Source organism: Phyllopteryx taeniolatus, chromosome 17 (genome assembly GCF_024500385.1).
Source record: "Phyllopteryx taeniolatus isolate TA_2022b chromosome 17, UOR_Ptae_1.2, whole genome shotgun sequence".
Classification (NCBI taxonomy): domain Eukaryota; kingdom Metazoa; phylum Chordata; class Actinopteri; order Syngnathiformes; family Syngnathidae; genus Phyllopteryx; species Phyllopteryx taeniolatus.
Window position 1 is genome coordinate 13040946 of NC_084518.1, and position 16549 is coordinate 13057494.

The window sequence follows — 16549 nt, forward strand, 5'->3', positions numbered from 1 at the left end:
TTTTCCCTCATTGAATTAAATGTCTTTTTTGTCCCGTCCAGGCATCACTCTCTTGTAACCTGAGATGTTAAAAATGTCATAAATTCAAGCAAATACTTAACTGTAGTAACTGAACCTGGCACTTCTTGGGAATGCTTTTCATCTCTTAGCCACAAATTATCCATTAATCTATAAGAAGCGGGAATTCTTCTCACAGCTTTAAATGTTGTAACAGCAGAACCTTTCCCTTCTTTTCACCTGAACAAACTGGCATTTTCCTTTGAAGGCTTCAATAGTGATCCTTACCCACAGTGTTCGCCCTGTGAATGAATGTCAGTCATGACATACAAAAGGTTCATCATCCATTCAGAAAGACCTCTGCCCACTTGAAGTAAAAACACTACAACATAATCAGTCCTGATTACTAAATCTCTGATTGCTAAAGCCAACACAAAAAGTGGTGAACAAAAACTACTTTCTTTGCCCCGTCTCAGTACAGCGATTGATGCTGCAGAGTCACAACCACTAGCAAATTGCCAGCAAACATAAGCTAAGCGAGGAAGTGAGCTGGTTGTTGACATATGTAAAATAATAGGATATTACTGCGTTGAATGATTCCAGAACCAAGTTCTCTCGAATCTCTGCAAGGTTGTATAAGGGGTATTTAGTATGTACTTTGTTCACTACAAGTCTTGTCTGTGTCTGCCAGGATGGCCCCAGAAGTGGTCATGTGTGAAACCATGAAGGACGCTCCGTATGACTACAAGGCCGACATCTGGTCCCTCGGGATTACACTGATCGAACTTGCCCAGATTGAACCTCCGCACCATGACCTCAACCCCATGAGGGTGCTGCTGAAGATTGCAAAGTCAGATCCTCCCACCTTGGAACAACCAAGCAAATGGTGAGGAAACTTTCTCCAAATTATGTAATGTTTTGTTATGTAAATTTCCCTAGGTTCCTTGCAATTAATGGTAGTGGTGAATCAGCGCATGCAGATGGTTATTTTGTCTCTTTCTACAATGGATGTGCCCCAATTAATCATCACTGAGACAGCCACTGTACTAACGCCACACCCATGGTAGATAAATTTTTTCCCATTTAAGAACAAAACACCAGTCTGTAATTACCTTTACTATGGCAACACCACTGTTGCGTGCACTGAAAGAAGTAGTGCTGCTTTTAAAGAGGATTTCCTCCATAGAAGACAACAATAGCTGAGTAATGAAGGAACAAAATGTCCTATGTGTAATATTTGATTTATTATATGGTATTATTTTAATTACTTGTCACTATTTATGGAAATGTAACAAATATTATTATGGACAATTGCACAAATATATATATATATATATATATATATATATATACACACACACACACACACACACACACACACACACACATACATCCCATCCATTTTCTGAGCCGCTTCTCCTCACAAGGGTCGGGGGCCTGCTGGAGCCTATCCCAGCTATCATCGGGGCGGAGGCGGGGTACACCCTGAACTGGTTGCCAGCCAATCGCAGGGCACATACAAACAACCATTCGCACTCACAGTCACACCTACGGGCAATTTAGAGTGTCCAATTAATGCATGTTTTTGGGATGTGGGAGGAAACCAGAGTGCCCGGAGAAAACCCACACGGGGAGAACATGCAAACTCCACACAGGCGGGGTCGGGGATTGAACCCCGGTCCTCAGAACTGTGAGGCCGACGCTCTAACCAGTCGGCCATCGTGCCTATTGCATATATATATATATATATTTATTTTTTTTTTTTATTTTTTTTTAATGTATCTTTATTCATCTAGGTAAGGCATTTCGAGCTGGCTGATAAACACCGCTAACAAATACCCTGTTCTTTCTGTAGTTTAGTAAATAAATGCGCCTGGCCACTATATAAGGATGTATGGTATTTTTTATTTTCTACTGTCCAATGCATCACATTGTTCCTCCTCCACTCACTGACATTGGACCTGGATAAATTGCTGAAGAATGACTTGTTCCATTCACTTTTCCGAGTTGAGATGTGCAACACTGCTTTCATAAAGGTGGTGAAAGGGGGCTCGCGATGCACCGAATAGCCATCATTCCTGTTGAGAGCCCGCTTTTACGAAACCCAGCTGTGCACAGGAGAGGATCCGCATGCATCATCAACATGACACGTCCACCACTGTTCTGTTCCGAACACTTTGCTACGTCAAGCTGTCCTGCATGTCTCCCTCCCACTTTTCCTCTTTTTTCTTTGTTTATATTCTATGACTGTTTTCACAGGTCACAAGAGTTAAAAAATTTCCTGAGGAAAGCTTTGGATAAGAACCCAGAGACCCGTCCCACTGCAGTACAGCTCCTGGGGGTAAGGAAGATGCATTACCCTTATGTTACACTTCACACACTGCTATGTGACAAAACATGTCTGCTCTATCCTTTATATAGAACCTACACATTGTACATTACAGTACAGGGGTAAGTATGATAATGCATGGTCAATTCTCATTAATGCAAAAGAAAAAGGAAAAAAAAAAAGAATGTTTGCTGTCCATTTTGTGACTAGAACAGATTCTAACAAAATCTGAAAAACATGGATTAATCCCAAAAGCTCAACTAGAAAGGCACTTTGTCTAGGTGCTAAGATTGATGCCTGCATATGTATACAAAGGCTGTACAGGTCAAAACTAATATTTTTATTCACATGGCTGCATGCAGAGAATGTCAACACGTATTCATTAAGAACATTGCGGAGAGTTCTCACTGCCAAGTGTCTCGGTTTTGTTATGAAATAACCAATTACTATACGCACTAAAAACAGATGTGAGGTACTGTCGACACTCCACAAAGTAACAATTTGAACTTACGGTTGACTTTACTGTGTGCCTATTGTCCAAACAGTACTACCAACTTTTGTAATATTGGGAAAATAAAAATTCTGGAAAAATGTTTGAATCTGTTTTATACTTCTCAAAATCAGCTAAAGCTAAAAATACTAATATGGTATGAACATGCTCTGTCACATCGACAAGTATTTCTAAAAGCAAATCTCAAGTACAAGTGATCATGACGTGGTTTCAAGCAGGAGAGCAATTTTTATTAAAATTCCGAGCGATGGTTTTTGTGCCGTGATCCTGCAGCTGAAGGAAAGCCAGCTGTTTACATTCCCAGCCTCGGCTGCCGCGAACATGTCAGAATCGCGCCTCGCCTCGCTCTCCGCCACTGCCCAGTTGGAGAGATGAAAAGCCGAGATCCATGCAAGCACGCTGGGGGGGGGGTTCTCCACTGGGGGGAGGGGAAGAGATGGGTGCGGCCCGCTTTCTGGTGCCATGCTGGAAGTTTTAGATGTGTATCATGGCCTTGGCTTGTAATGGTTGTCAGATAACATTTATTTCAGATAGTTGTATGTGTGGCTTGTTTTTTGGGTCAGATTATTATGCTTTTAAGAGAGTAATAAAGAGTATTAATAAGGTGTGCGTGCGTGTGTGTGTGTGTGTGTGTGTGTGTGTGTGTGTGTGTGTGAGATTGCAGCAGTTACAGTATATGCCATGTTTGTTGTCCTGTACTTATGAAAACTAGTAAGTAACGTGACATAGTATCAGTCAGTAAGGCTTTCAGGACACCCTCCTCCCAAATACAGTGTAGTTTCTTTTAATCATTATTTATGGTCATAGCTCATAGGTCTGAAAGATGTCATTCACACAACACCTACAGATGCATGGAAAGAGTCTCTCAATTACAGTGGAACCTCGATTCATGAATTTACAGTTTGTATTTTAAAAACGTTTTCCATAAATGTTTAAATTGTATGACCTGATAGTAGAATAATATTAAAATGGTCTTCTCACTCTGCTGCCATCTAATGCCTCTAATTTAATAGACAAGAACAGTCAATCAGAGACTATTGTGGCAGAAGGCATGACAGAGGTGTCGTCAACGCTGTTTTGACAACCACACGCCGGAGTGGGGGCTCATGCAGTTTTGTTTTCATGGCCGGATTACAGTATTTACCTCCGGTTAGCGGTGGCACGGTGGCCGACTGGTTAGAGCGTCAGCCTCACAGTTCTGAGGACCCGGGTTCAATCCCCGGCCCCACCTGTGTGGAGTTTGCATGTTCTCCCCGTGCCTGCGTGGGTTTTCTCCGGGCACTCCGGTTTCCTCCCACATCCCAAAAACATGCATTAATTGGAGACTCTAAATTGCCCGTAGGCATGACTGTGAGTGCGAATGGTTGTTTGTTTCGATGTGCCCTGCGATTGGCTGGCAACCAGTTCAGGATGTACCCCGCCTCCTGCCCGATGACAGCTGGGATAGGCTCCAGCAGCCCCGCGACCCTAGTGAGGAGAAGCGGCTCAGAAAATGGATGGATGGACCTCCGGTTAGCAACAAAAGTTAAGAAGGAATTGAACAGCTGTGTGGAATAAATAAGAGAAAAGTGTAAGGGTAAACAAAGGCTTTGAATGGACACCGCTAAAAGAAGAGCTGGCATCGGGGGAGTGAGAATCACCACGTAATCACTCGCGCACGCACTTTCATACACAGAATTTTTAACGTTTCTGCTCGACAGGTAAGTTTATTTTTATTTTTAATTGATTGTACGTTCCAAAAAATACATCAAACTGCAAGCAATGGCAAGATGGGCTTGTTGACTGTTCACGTTCATACAATGCGCGGAAAAAGAGATGATTTTTCTTCAATTTTGTTTGTCAACTGGTAATTAGTGGTTCCGTTGTAAAGTGTGGGGTCTTACATCATGTTGTAAGCAAGTCCCCTGTGGTGTATCAAAGATGATCTTATAATGGAAAATATCATCTTTTCCTATGATTAGCATTCCGGTAGACTTTGTGATTGCTCCGCATTGTTGTGCTTGTCCAAGTTTATGTTCACGGGAGCCATATACATGACCAATTAGTTCTGACCACTCTGCCTTGGTTCTTGTCATTTCTCTACCTTTCTCCAGAATAGTCATTTCTAATATGATTATTTTAACCAAGCATCTGTTTTTTTGGGGTGAAAAATTTATACAAATATATCATATTATTTTATATAGTTTCTACGAATAAGACACCTCTCCTAAATGTCACCAACTCTATGAGGAAATAGTCAGTTTTTGTCTTAATAATTTTTAAAAATTAAATCACTGAAATAAGATATTAGACATGTAATTATTATTATTATTATTATTTTGTTCTCAACCCAAACACAAATTCCACCCAGATTGTAGTGCTGGTGTCATTTGGAGTTGCTGGGAGGTTTCATAACTGCAATTTTTAATTAGTCATTTTAGCACTAAGAATGGTCAATATAACACATTCTAAAATCTAAAATGCTTTGTCCCAGCAATTGCAACATGGGCAGCCTTGTGCTATGCTTTAACCTTTTCCCAACCAGCCATGCATGCATGACTCCGTGCTTCTAATGCAACATAAAACCACAAAAGAGAACATAAGCCCCACTGTTTTGCCTTCTTCCCCACTGTGACATTTAATTCAGCTTGTTCAAGTGAACAAAATTTATATATGTGAGATGAGACTTACTTTTGGCCTCTTTTATTGATACATTAAAATATATATATTTTGTATTTTAACCTTTACTAGTATTTGCAATGTGTCATGTAAATGTTCAAGATTTGGATGTTACAAGGGCTCAAAATAAGAAAAATGTTCTTTCTTGGCAGCCCTGTGTCACCTACTTTAAATATCTTATAATATTGGTGGACCAGCCAGGTCACATGTTGCATTAACCCAAATAGTGTCTTTGTTATTGCAGTGCAAATACAAACAATCTTTAATTTATAATGTGTATACAGGAGCTTAATAGTAATTCACACTTCAAAACTGTGGTAAGAGCGCTGGGGTTGAGCAGGCAACTGTCCTGGGTGCCCTCGCCACATTTAGCCCAGTGTCAGCTTCAGTAGGCTCCACCCCTGAGATCTTGCACAGGATAAGTGTGACGAATGGATGGATGTTCAAATCCGGCCAATCCAATGTATGTCTGTCGTTTGTGCCGTAATAGGACGCCACTCAGCATTTACACTTCCTGCTTCATTTGACAATAGCCGACTGTTGTTTCTAATCAGCCAAGTTGAAAGTTGCTGCCAAATAGAAGAACAGAAAGCAAGTAGACAACAACCGTGACACATAATGTGTGGATGTTTGTCAATGTGCACTCACTTAAACGCTCAACCACATTTTTCTCTTTGGTGAGCCACTCCAATTAAATTTCACAGCATGTGAATAATACATGGCAAGTCTTTATCGGTGATACATTCATCTTTGAAACATGTTTACACTCTAGGCTCTTGGGCTTTGAAAGCACACTTTCCCATCCCCAATGGAGAATTAGCCAAAACAGACTGCCTGTTCTACAGGTGTGATGTTGAGGTATCGTGACATTGTGCGTCGATGCATGCGCCTCGGTTAAGTGGTAAGCAATGAGGAGCTGGCTTGTGGTGGATTGAATTTCATCAGCAGCGAAAGTCACCCGTTCTCTTCCTGTCTTGCTGCCTCCTGGGCCAGCAGATGACTGCCATTACTCACATTTTCATCAGAAACGCACCTGATTCCCTTGCCAGTACTCAGGTTTGATATTTCCCTGTGTTGTCCCCAGCACCCCTTCGTGAGCTCAGTTACGACGAACCGCCCGCTGAGGGAGCTGGTAGCTGAGGCCAAGGCTGAAGTCATGGAGGAAATCGATGACAATGGAGAGGAAGGAGAGGACGACGACGCCATAGAGCTCACTGTGGTACCAAACATGGTTCATTTGTCTAATCTGTCACTTCATTTAATTCTTCATCATTGTTCATGTCTAAAAATAGAAGTTGCCAATCTATGTCGTTGTTTATTTACGAAGGTTTGCTTCTGACTCTAGCGGTAGGAAGTGAAGTGCAGAGGGATGCTTTTCATTGGACATCGACTATAATCTTGTCACAAGTCAATATACACTGTTTTTTTTCCTTCTTTTTTTCAAAAACACAATAAATAATGTGGGTAAAAAGACCTAAGGCACTAAATTTGGAATACATGCTTTTAATTGCAAGGTTTTTAATTGTCAATACACTAAAATATGTTGCCCACATAGAATAAAAATAATTGTATGATAGTCGCTGTAATAAGATAAATCAATCCTCATTTTTATCAAATACCCAGAAAATTTGATTTCCGTCACCTTTCTACAAAATCTATAACTTGGTTTAGTGTCCGCCCCCCATATTACTAACATTTCAAACTTGGAAAAGCATGCACAAACATTACCACAAGATTATTAGTGAACTGCACATACAGCCGTCCTTTAAACAACATTTCTGGGTAAACTGCTTTTCTGCCAAAGGACTGAAGGTCGCTTCTGCTGAAGCCATTCATGTGTCCTCAGAGGCCATGAGATTAGAAAGTAACGTAGAGCACGAGGTTGCACTTTACCACCCTCAGGATAAACAAAAGAACAGTAACCGGAACACTGGCATCCAGCCTCACTTTAAATTTAGACTTTGGTATTACGCCTGTAACAACAACAAAAAAAAAAATGGTGCCTGAATTATTTATGGCCGTGCATTGTTCTGCCTCAGGTTTTACATTAGACTTGAAAAACGACTAGATCTTCATACCCAAGGTAATCATCACTGAGTTCATAAAGCTGCCTGTTTCATTTAGTCAGTAATTTCATAGAATCCCTACCTTGGACTGTGTTTATAAGCTCCGCAGTGTCTGGAATCTCAGATTAAATGTAAGGTTGCAAAAGCACCCATTTCCTCAAATCTTACTTAGATAAATAGAATGTACATACTGTCATTTGCAATGCAATTACTCTTATGTACCTAATCGGACTTGATGTAAAAGAAGTATTGAACAGGAACGGCTGCACTTTTCCCAGGCAACGGTTGCTTATTTCACTAAACGTATACTCTTCACCTGAAGGGTTTGACATTTAGGGAGACTAGTAATTAAGGTAGTGTTTTACCACATCATTGCATAACCAGAGTCGTCTTCTCTTTGCCAATGCTAGACCAGTCAGACCAGTTTGGAAGGAGACCAGTCTTCGCAACCTTCCAGCCCCACGACATCCTCACCAACGTCACCGCAATCTTTACCGGAGAAAGGGGCAGAGCCAGTATCGGCAACAGAGCAGCGGCCGGACGCTGTCATGCCGATCCCTATTCCATTACCACGGCACAATCTCCCCTCAAATGACCAGGGGTATTTCGGAGAGAAGCTGGAGTCGGAGAAATATGAGAGCGTCGTGTCGATCAAGACTTCGAGCTCAGACTCTGGCATCGAGGATGGGAAGAGTACTCCCACATCTGAGGAAGAGAAGGTACCATTTGTCTGCAAGCTTTTACTACAACGTTCCCTTGAAATTCCTAATAATTGAATTCTGATATTGGATTTTCAACAGCCATCCCTCCATTTTCTATAGCGCAGGTGTCAAACTCAAGGCCCGGGGGCCAGATCTGGCCCCCACATAATTTTATGTGGCCCGCGAAAGCAAATCATGTCAACTTCCATGATTCTGGCAAAAATATGTTCAAATTTTTTTGTATCTTCATATGTAATAAATAGTAATGAACTATTGTAAGCGTGTTTTGCCTCCAAACCCCTTTTACAGTTACTTGAACGATAGTTGAACAAACCATTATCCTTGACTTCTCATTTCAAAACTAGTTATCCATCAATTTGTTGTCTATGTGTAGTAATATGATGAGGCGATTCAACATTGATATGGTTTTACAATCATAACGGCCCTCTGAGGAAAACTGTATCTACAATGTGGCTCGTGACAAAAATGAGTTTGACACCCCTGTTCTATAGTGTTTGACCTCAGTAGTATTGCATTTAGGGCTTCGATTAATTGAATAACTCAAATAGTTTGTTTACAAAAACAGGTCCAAGCAAAATCTGTACCTTGAAGTTGACCATTTATTGACAGACTAATTTTACTGCAGACTCGTGCACCACTCCATTTAGAAATACATTGGCGTGATGGTGACAAACCAGCAGGAAAAAGTGTTCAAAATGTGCACTACAACAGCATATCTAACAATAGTTTTTGCGTGATAAATAAAATGCATACATTTGCTTCTCTGCTATTACGAAACAGAAATTCTCTTTGATGCAATTAGGTAATATTGCTTGGATACTGTGTGAAAACTGAATAACTATACAGGGTGAAACCTTGAAGATCAAACACAATCCGTTATAGGATGCTAGTCAACCAATTTGTTTTCTCCTGTAGGAAATAACAGATAAATTAATCAGTTAAGTCATCGCTATCATGAAACCTAGGAGCTGTATTTTTAAGAAGCATATTTTTCCTCTTGAGCTATTCCAAATTGTTTGAGAAACAATTGCAAGATTTGTAACGGTAATCTACATTTTCCAGGTGGCTGTGGTGGCGGAACTGCTGCCGTCTCTCCCCCAATCTGATACATCCGAGGAAAGTGTTGACTGTATCGAGTTGCCACAGGTGCCCAGGAACCAGGTGTCTCCAGACCAGAGCACACAAATACTGAATGAACAAGCTACTACCAGCCCAACGCAGACTCCAGGATTAATTTCAGCTGCTCCTTCGCTGGCACCTAGTTCCGGACCGAGCAGCATCCTTAACAAGATGAACACTGATCGAGCATCAATGGAATCCACTCCTGAGACTGTCTCTCCTTACATCAACGGTCGGGTCAATAGCACGCGCTACTCATACTCGGGCAGTATGGAGACGGAGAGCATGAAGAGCCTGTCTCTGAATAAGGAGAGCTTCTCAATATCTGCAAGGGTGAGTCCACATCCATCATACACATCAGGGCTTCCTGCATTCTTTGTTTTATATCTCACTTCAAATGGTGAAAACATTTTGACTAGAAAAAGAGCAAAGAAGGAACTCCCAGTGTCTTCAGCTCCTCCTTGGAAAAAGCATGTGGCGAGGGACTGAAACTGCATTGTGTTGCTTTTGGGGTTTGGGTGTGTAACACAGCTGAAACAGAGGATTCCCTGTATTTCACAAGGCTTTTCCTCACATATTAGATAGAGGAGATAGACTGCTTAACGTGTGATTTACGGAAGATTGTTTAACAGGTTTGTCTGGTTGTTTGCTTGACAAAAGTTATGTAAAGCCTGAAGGTTTTTGAAAACGCCACTGTTCTTTCCTTTGAAGTCTGGGCTGGCATGATAAATGATGAAAACAAAAATGGTAGACCACAGTGTTGTCGTCGTGTTTGTGCTTATAACACTACAGTATAAGCTTACTGCATCTCTTAATCAACTGAATCATTTTACTTACCGGGGTTTTCCTGCATATCAAATTTTGCAGTGGTTGGATTCAGATTTTAATCCTTAAATCTGCAGATACCCAGTAATAGCCTTTAAACACGTGTGCGTGATGGGTAACTGGTTAGGGTTAATGCTGATCTACAATACATTATTCTAACAAAGCAAGTGTTTTCCAAAGAGGAGCAAGCAAATATGGTGAATATGAGAAAGACAGTTGCATCACTGGATTCCAACAAGCCTTTCTTGCAGCAAAATATGCATCGTGTTCCATTCATTGAGGTCCAATGTGGCCTTTGTGTGCGCACAGTCCAGCGCTTGACCTCTGTGAATGGAGGTCTCTATGCGCCTCACTGTCACTTAGTTGCTTCTGGAGCTTTATGGACTCCGACTGACACAGTGGTCACATGTAAACTAAAAGCATTTAACACAAACATCCATTCTTTGATTGCTGCAATGCCAATCGTGCAAGATCCTCCTGAGCGGCGTTAATAATATTTTGGTTACCTTGTATGTAAGGTGCAAACTATTACAAATTTCTCTTGACATGTTGCAGTGCACTTCTACGCCCCAGCAAATTCCCACCATTCACTTATTATTAACTAATACCTATATGTTTGTAATACTTTGTATTGGATTTGATTAGATTTGTAGTTAGTAGATTTGTGTCAATTAAATGGCTCAAACAATTCTACTAATAACTTTACTCTAAAAAGCACATTTGTGAGAATTCCATCAAAATGTTTTGCTAACCTTTCTCCCAACCTCCTTTTCTTACCTTCCTCCAGGATTACTCGCGGAAGACTTTAAAGCGAACCAGGAAGTTTGTGGTTGACGGTGTAGAGGTGAGCGTGACAACCGCGAAGATAATCAGGGACGATGAGAAGAAAGATGAGGAGATGCGATTCCTCAGGTATGCGGATGAATCTCCTCTTAGACCTCCGATACGCAAGCGACACGGAATGCTTCACCTATCAGCATCTTAATGAACTGTGAGGGAGCATTAGGGCCATGGTGATAAGAAAAAAAAAAAAGTACAATTTTAAATAAGTTAAATGGATTCATATATGTGTACAGTGTGTATACAAAAATCAAATTAAATCATGTGTACACAAAAAAAGTATAAAGTTGCCAAAGGATCCAATCATCTCTCTCCACTACATGAAAACATACTTTCACACAAGCTCTACAACTGCGTTACTCGTGTCACCTAGTGGTAGGAATATGACACTACACCTACTGACACAATCCTAACTAGAATTGTGAATGACAGTACACCTTGTTATCCTGCTATGTGTTGTCGATGTGTTCAGGCGCCAGGAGCTCCGTGAGCTGCGTTTGCTCCAGAAGGAGGAGCAGCGAGCACTGGCTCAGCTACAAGCCAAACTGGAAACGCAGAGGGAACAAATGCAAAAACGCTTTGAGCAGGAAATTAATGTGAGATGCCATTGAGATGCAACACAACGACTATTCAGTTACACTTAATCACTGAAATTGGGTGCATCAATGAGTCTTGTTCCCACTGATGTACAAAACAGCCTGAAAACATTTAAGCAAACTGAAATGGAACAGGCAATGACAATTTAACATTTTTAACTCTCGATGTGTTGCAAGTTAAGATGTAAAATCATCAGTCCTAACTTTATCCAATGAGCTGTACCTCATGTATCTCACTTTTGAGCATCCTCACGTCAAAAGACAATAACCACTGTAAAATGTAAAAACAATAAAGTGACATTGGAGTCTTACTGGTATAATTCTTCTTATTAACACCCCTTGCTGAGGCTGTTCATTATTTTGGAAAAGGTCTGGCTAAAAAGCAAAACACTCACAACTAAGTCAAAGTTCATCCTATAAGTACAACATTTTTTACGAAATTACTGCCAGTTTCTTCCCTAAACAATGGACGGTTTCCGAACCGTGCAACTTGAGCGGCCTTCTAGTGGACTGCTTTGATTTCCACTAATACAAATCATGTTCTTATTCTTATGAGCCACAATGTCCCATTCACAGGCCAAGAAGAAGTACTATGATGGGGAAATGGAGAACCTGGAGAAGCATCAGAAGCAGACCATTGAGCGGATGGAGACGGACCACCTAAGTAAACTCAAAGAAGAGGCCAAACGCATCAAAGCAGAGCAACACCGTGACTACCAGAAGTTCCAGGATTATCTCAAACACAAGAAAAAAGAAGTAGGTACCCAGGTAAACTACAGGGTCCTAAATTAAGTTAAAATCCGGTTTATTTCTTCGAGCAGATGTCTGGAGCATCACAATATGTAGCATGCACTATGATTTATTCCCTAATATTTTGTCATCACAAAGTGACAGTCACATAAAATATAAGAAGGTACAATTCTATTGTAAGTCACTGATGAGGTTGTGCTACACTCTCCTAACTTTGGTGCAGGGAGCGCAGGTTCAGTTGCCACTCAGTAACGTGAATCTGAGTGCATTGCCATAATCTAGTGTGAAGACCACCTTTCACCTGAAGTCACCTGCAAAAGGCTCTGCTTCCTTTCCCTGCGACCTTGAACATGCTAAGCGGCATAGAAAATGGCTGGATGGACAATTTTATAGTATTCCAACTGTATTTATTGATGTATATATCCCCCCCCCCCCCACACACACACACACTGAACTAGATGGACTAATAACATTTCTTAAATGTACAGTATGTTAGGGGAGATACTTTATTACACAATTTTAGACATTTCCAAGTGTCTTAACAGTGTCTTTGAATGCTTTAATTAAAGCGCACAAAGGATTCAGAATTATATACCGTATTTTCACGACCATAGGGCGCACCGTATTAAAACGCGCAGTCTCAGTTACGGGGTCTATTTCTGTATTTAACACATACATAAGGCCATCTTAAAACATACGGTAGCATGCATGCACGCGAGAACAATGTTTTTAAAAAGGCAGCGGGAGCAAAACTGAGTTCGGTTGTACTTTATTGAAGTATTTAACAATGTACTCACGTTATTTTTTTTATCAATCCTCATCCACAAATCCATCAAAGTCCTCATCCTCTGTGTCCGAAATGAACAGCTGGGCAAGTTCTCAATCAAACACGCCAGATTCGAGTCAGTCTCGTTGCCGTGAGAAAGCTCGAACAAAGTGCAAGGAGACACGTTAGCCCCAGCATCCACAATCCATTCACAAATTGTGGCGTAACTCGGCCGGCGTTGCCTCCTAGTCTTAGTAAAGCTGTGTTCCCCATCTGTCATCCATGGCTCCCACGCCGCTCACTTCACTTTGAACGCCCTGTTTACACGGATGTCCAGCGGTTCGTCAAGCCTCCCGGAATGATGGCAAGCCCCGAGTTATTGCACTCAAGTCGAATGGTGACTGTAGACACGCTTCTCCCGGCTGTTCTTTGATCATTAATCCTTTGCTGGAGTTGGTCTTCCAACACCTTGTTTCCGCGTTATGTTTTTTCTTTTTTTTCCACGGAAACTCAGCTTCGTCGTCTTGACTTGGCGAAACTCGTTGTCCTGCTTCCTCCACTTGTGAACCATGGATTCGTTGATCTTGAATTCTCTCGCGGCTGCTCGATTCCCATGTTCCTCTGCGTAACTGATAGCTTGCAGTTTAAACTGTGCTTGGTAAGCGTGTCTCTTCGTAGGTGACATTTTCGGGGGTCCTTAGCCAAACCGATGTTGTTTTGCACAATGCACACCCCGGAAATGCTCCCAGTCAGACAAGCGGTAAAAAATAAATAAATAAATATAAGCAGAGCGCTCATCACATAACATTTATAGAACTCGGTTCACACATAAGGCGCGCCGCACTATAAGCCGCCCCGTCCATTTTGGTGAAAATTTAAGACTTTTAAGTGCGCCTTATGGTCGTGAAAATACGGTACACTTGACACGTCCTATTACTTGACTCGCTGAAATGTGCTCGTTTTTAGGTTGTCCCTACCGTATTTTATGCGGGTTAGTAAATGCACTTCTTTTGTTCCTTTTCAGTTAAAACAATCTGTCGACAAACTGCCAAGAAATGAGCGCAAAGAACATTTGAAACAACGAATGATTTCCTTCCAAGAATCAAAGCAAGAAGAGGTAGGTTCACTAGGATTTTCTGCTTCTTGTATTAGTCTTTAAAAAAAATAAAAAATAAAAAAAAGACACCATTGTTTTCCCCCTTGTGCCTAAAGGAGCAACAATTCCTGGCAGCCCAGAAGGGCCACCTGGACACCACCCTCAACCAAATCATCTTCAACAACAAGAAAGAGATTGCCGATACAGAGCGGGATTGTCTCAGCAAGAAGCAGCAGCTCATTCGAGGTTTGACCATCTATGGAGGGCATGAGAGCGTGTCGTGGGGTGTTCTGCATCCATCAGCGTCTGCTGATCTGATCTCGCAATCCTCTCTCCTCTTTGCGCAGATCGTGAATCTTCGATGTGGGATTTAGAGGAGAGGAACCTCTATGAGAGACACCAGCAACTCAAGCAGCAGCTCAAAGATCAATATTTCCTCCAGAGGCATCTACTCTTCAAAAAACACGGCAAGGTAAGGTGGTTGACCATGCCCTGAAAAAAACAAAAAAACATAAGTGCGTGTGTATACATGCACGTACAGCGAAGATGCTCCGTAGCTTCCACTAATAAATTCAGCTTCTCCTTGACATACATTTCGACTGATAGACTAATATCTTCGCATCACCTCTACAATACTTCCTTGACAATGACTACGTTCCTATTAGCCAGGGCTATGGTTCCAACATGTGGCATCAGTTACAAAAAGAGAAAAAAAAAAAGAGAGAATAGCTGAGTATAGGCGCCACGGGAAAATAGCCAACTGCGACTCGGTGGAGTGCGGCAACTGGTTATCACATACAGAAAGTCAAAATGAAAGATAATATATATTGTACACTCATGGATGGAAAATAATTTGATTTATTGACATAATACAAAGCAAATAATTACAAAATGACACAAAATAGTAGTGCCACTTTGCTGCCTGATCGTTGATGTGCCTCGTATCTACGTTCTCTTCAAATCCAGGAGCAGGAACACATGCAGCGCTATAATCAGCGTATGACCGAGCTCCAAAAAGCTCGGCAGCAACGGGAGAAGAACCGCCTGCCCAAGATCCAGCGCAACGACGCCAAAACGCGCTTGGCCATGTTCAAGAAGAGCCTTCGCATCAACTCGACAGGCAGCAGCTCAGAGGACAGGGAGAGGGTCAAGCAGGTACACGGATTAAGAACGCGGGAGATTCTTGTCATGTGTAGGATGCGTACCAGAAATTCCTGAAGCCTCTTTAAAGGAGCTATACAGTGGGACAAAAAAAGTACCAATTGTCCAAGTTCTCCCACTTACAAAGATGAGTGAGGCCTGTAATTTTCATCATAGGTATACCTCTCCTATGAGAGACAAAATGAGGGGGGGGGGGGAATCCAGAAAATCAGTCTGATTTTTAAAGAATTTATCAAATTATGGTGGAAAATAAGTATTTGGTCAATAACAAAACTTCATCTCAATACTTGGTTATATACCCTTTGTTGGCAATGACAGAGGTCAAACGTTTTCTGTAAGTCTTCTCAAGGTTTTCACGTACCGTTGCTGGTATTTTGGCCCATTCCTCCATGCAGATCTCTTCTAGAGCAGTGGTGCTTTGGGGCTGTCACATGGCAACACAAACTTTCAAGTCACTCCAAAGATTTTCTGTGGGGTTCAGATCTGGAGACTGGCTAGGCCACTCCAGGACCTTGAAACCCTTCTTATAAAGCCACTCCTTCATTGCCCGGGTGGTCTGCTTGGGATCATTGTCATGCTGAAAAGACCAAGCCACGGTTCATTTTTAATTCCCTTGCTGATGGAAGGAGGTTTTCACTCAAAATCTCACATGGCCCCATTCATTCTTTCCTTTACACGGATCAGTGGTCCTGGTCCCTTTACAGAAAAACAGACCCAAAGCATGATGTTTCCACCCCCATGCTTCACAGTAGGTATGGTATTCCTTGGATGCAACTCAGCATTCTTTCTCCTCCAAACACAAAAAGTTGAGTTTTTACCAAAAAGTTTGATTTTGGTTTCCTCTGACCATATGACATTCTCCCAATCCTCTTCTGGATCATCCAAATGCTCTCTAGCAAACTTCAGACGGACCTGGACATGTACTGGCTTAAGCAATGGGACACGTCTGGCACTGCAGGATTTGAGTCCCTGGTGGCGTAGTGTGTTACTGATGGTAGCCTTTGTTACTTTGGTCCCAGCTCTCTACAGGTCATTCACTAGGTCCCCCCGTGTGGTTCTGGGATTTTTGCTCACCGTTCTTTTGATCATTTTGACCACACGTGGTGGGATCTT

The 16549-nt window shown here is 41.7% G+C and overlaps 1 protein-coding gene across 2 annotated transcripts in view; it reads left to right on the forward strand.

The window, feature by feature from the left end:
• The window catches only part of stk10 (serine/threonine kinase 10), a 46714-nt gene that overhangs the window by 27488 nt on the left and 2677 nt on the right, over positions 1-16549 (forward strand). The window contains exons 6-17 of one of the 2 annotated variants that reach the window (XM_061751372.1): positions 689-883; positions 2257-2338; positions 6580-6714; positions 7972-8280; positions 9346-9735; positions 11015-11139; positions 11540-11663; positions 12240-12431; positions 14204-14296; positions 14392-14521; positions 14623-14747; positions 15242-15430. In XM_061751372.1, the coding sequence (XP_061607356.1) occupies positions 689-883; positions 2257-2338; positions 6580-6714; positions 7972-8280; positions 9346-9735; positions 11015-11139; positions 11540-11663; positions 12240-12431; positions 14204-14296; positions 14392-14521; positions 14623-14747; positions 15242-15430 (2089 nt within the window). The remainder of the gene's footprint in view (positions 1-688; positions 884-2256; positions 2339-6579; positions 6715-7971; positions 8281-9345; positions 9736-11014; positions 11140-11539; positions 11664-12239; positions 12432-14203; positions 14297-14391; positions 14522-14622; positions 14748-15241; positions 15431-16549) is intronic. The other variant, XM_061751373.1, reaches the window with a different exon arrangement.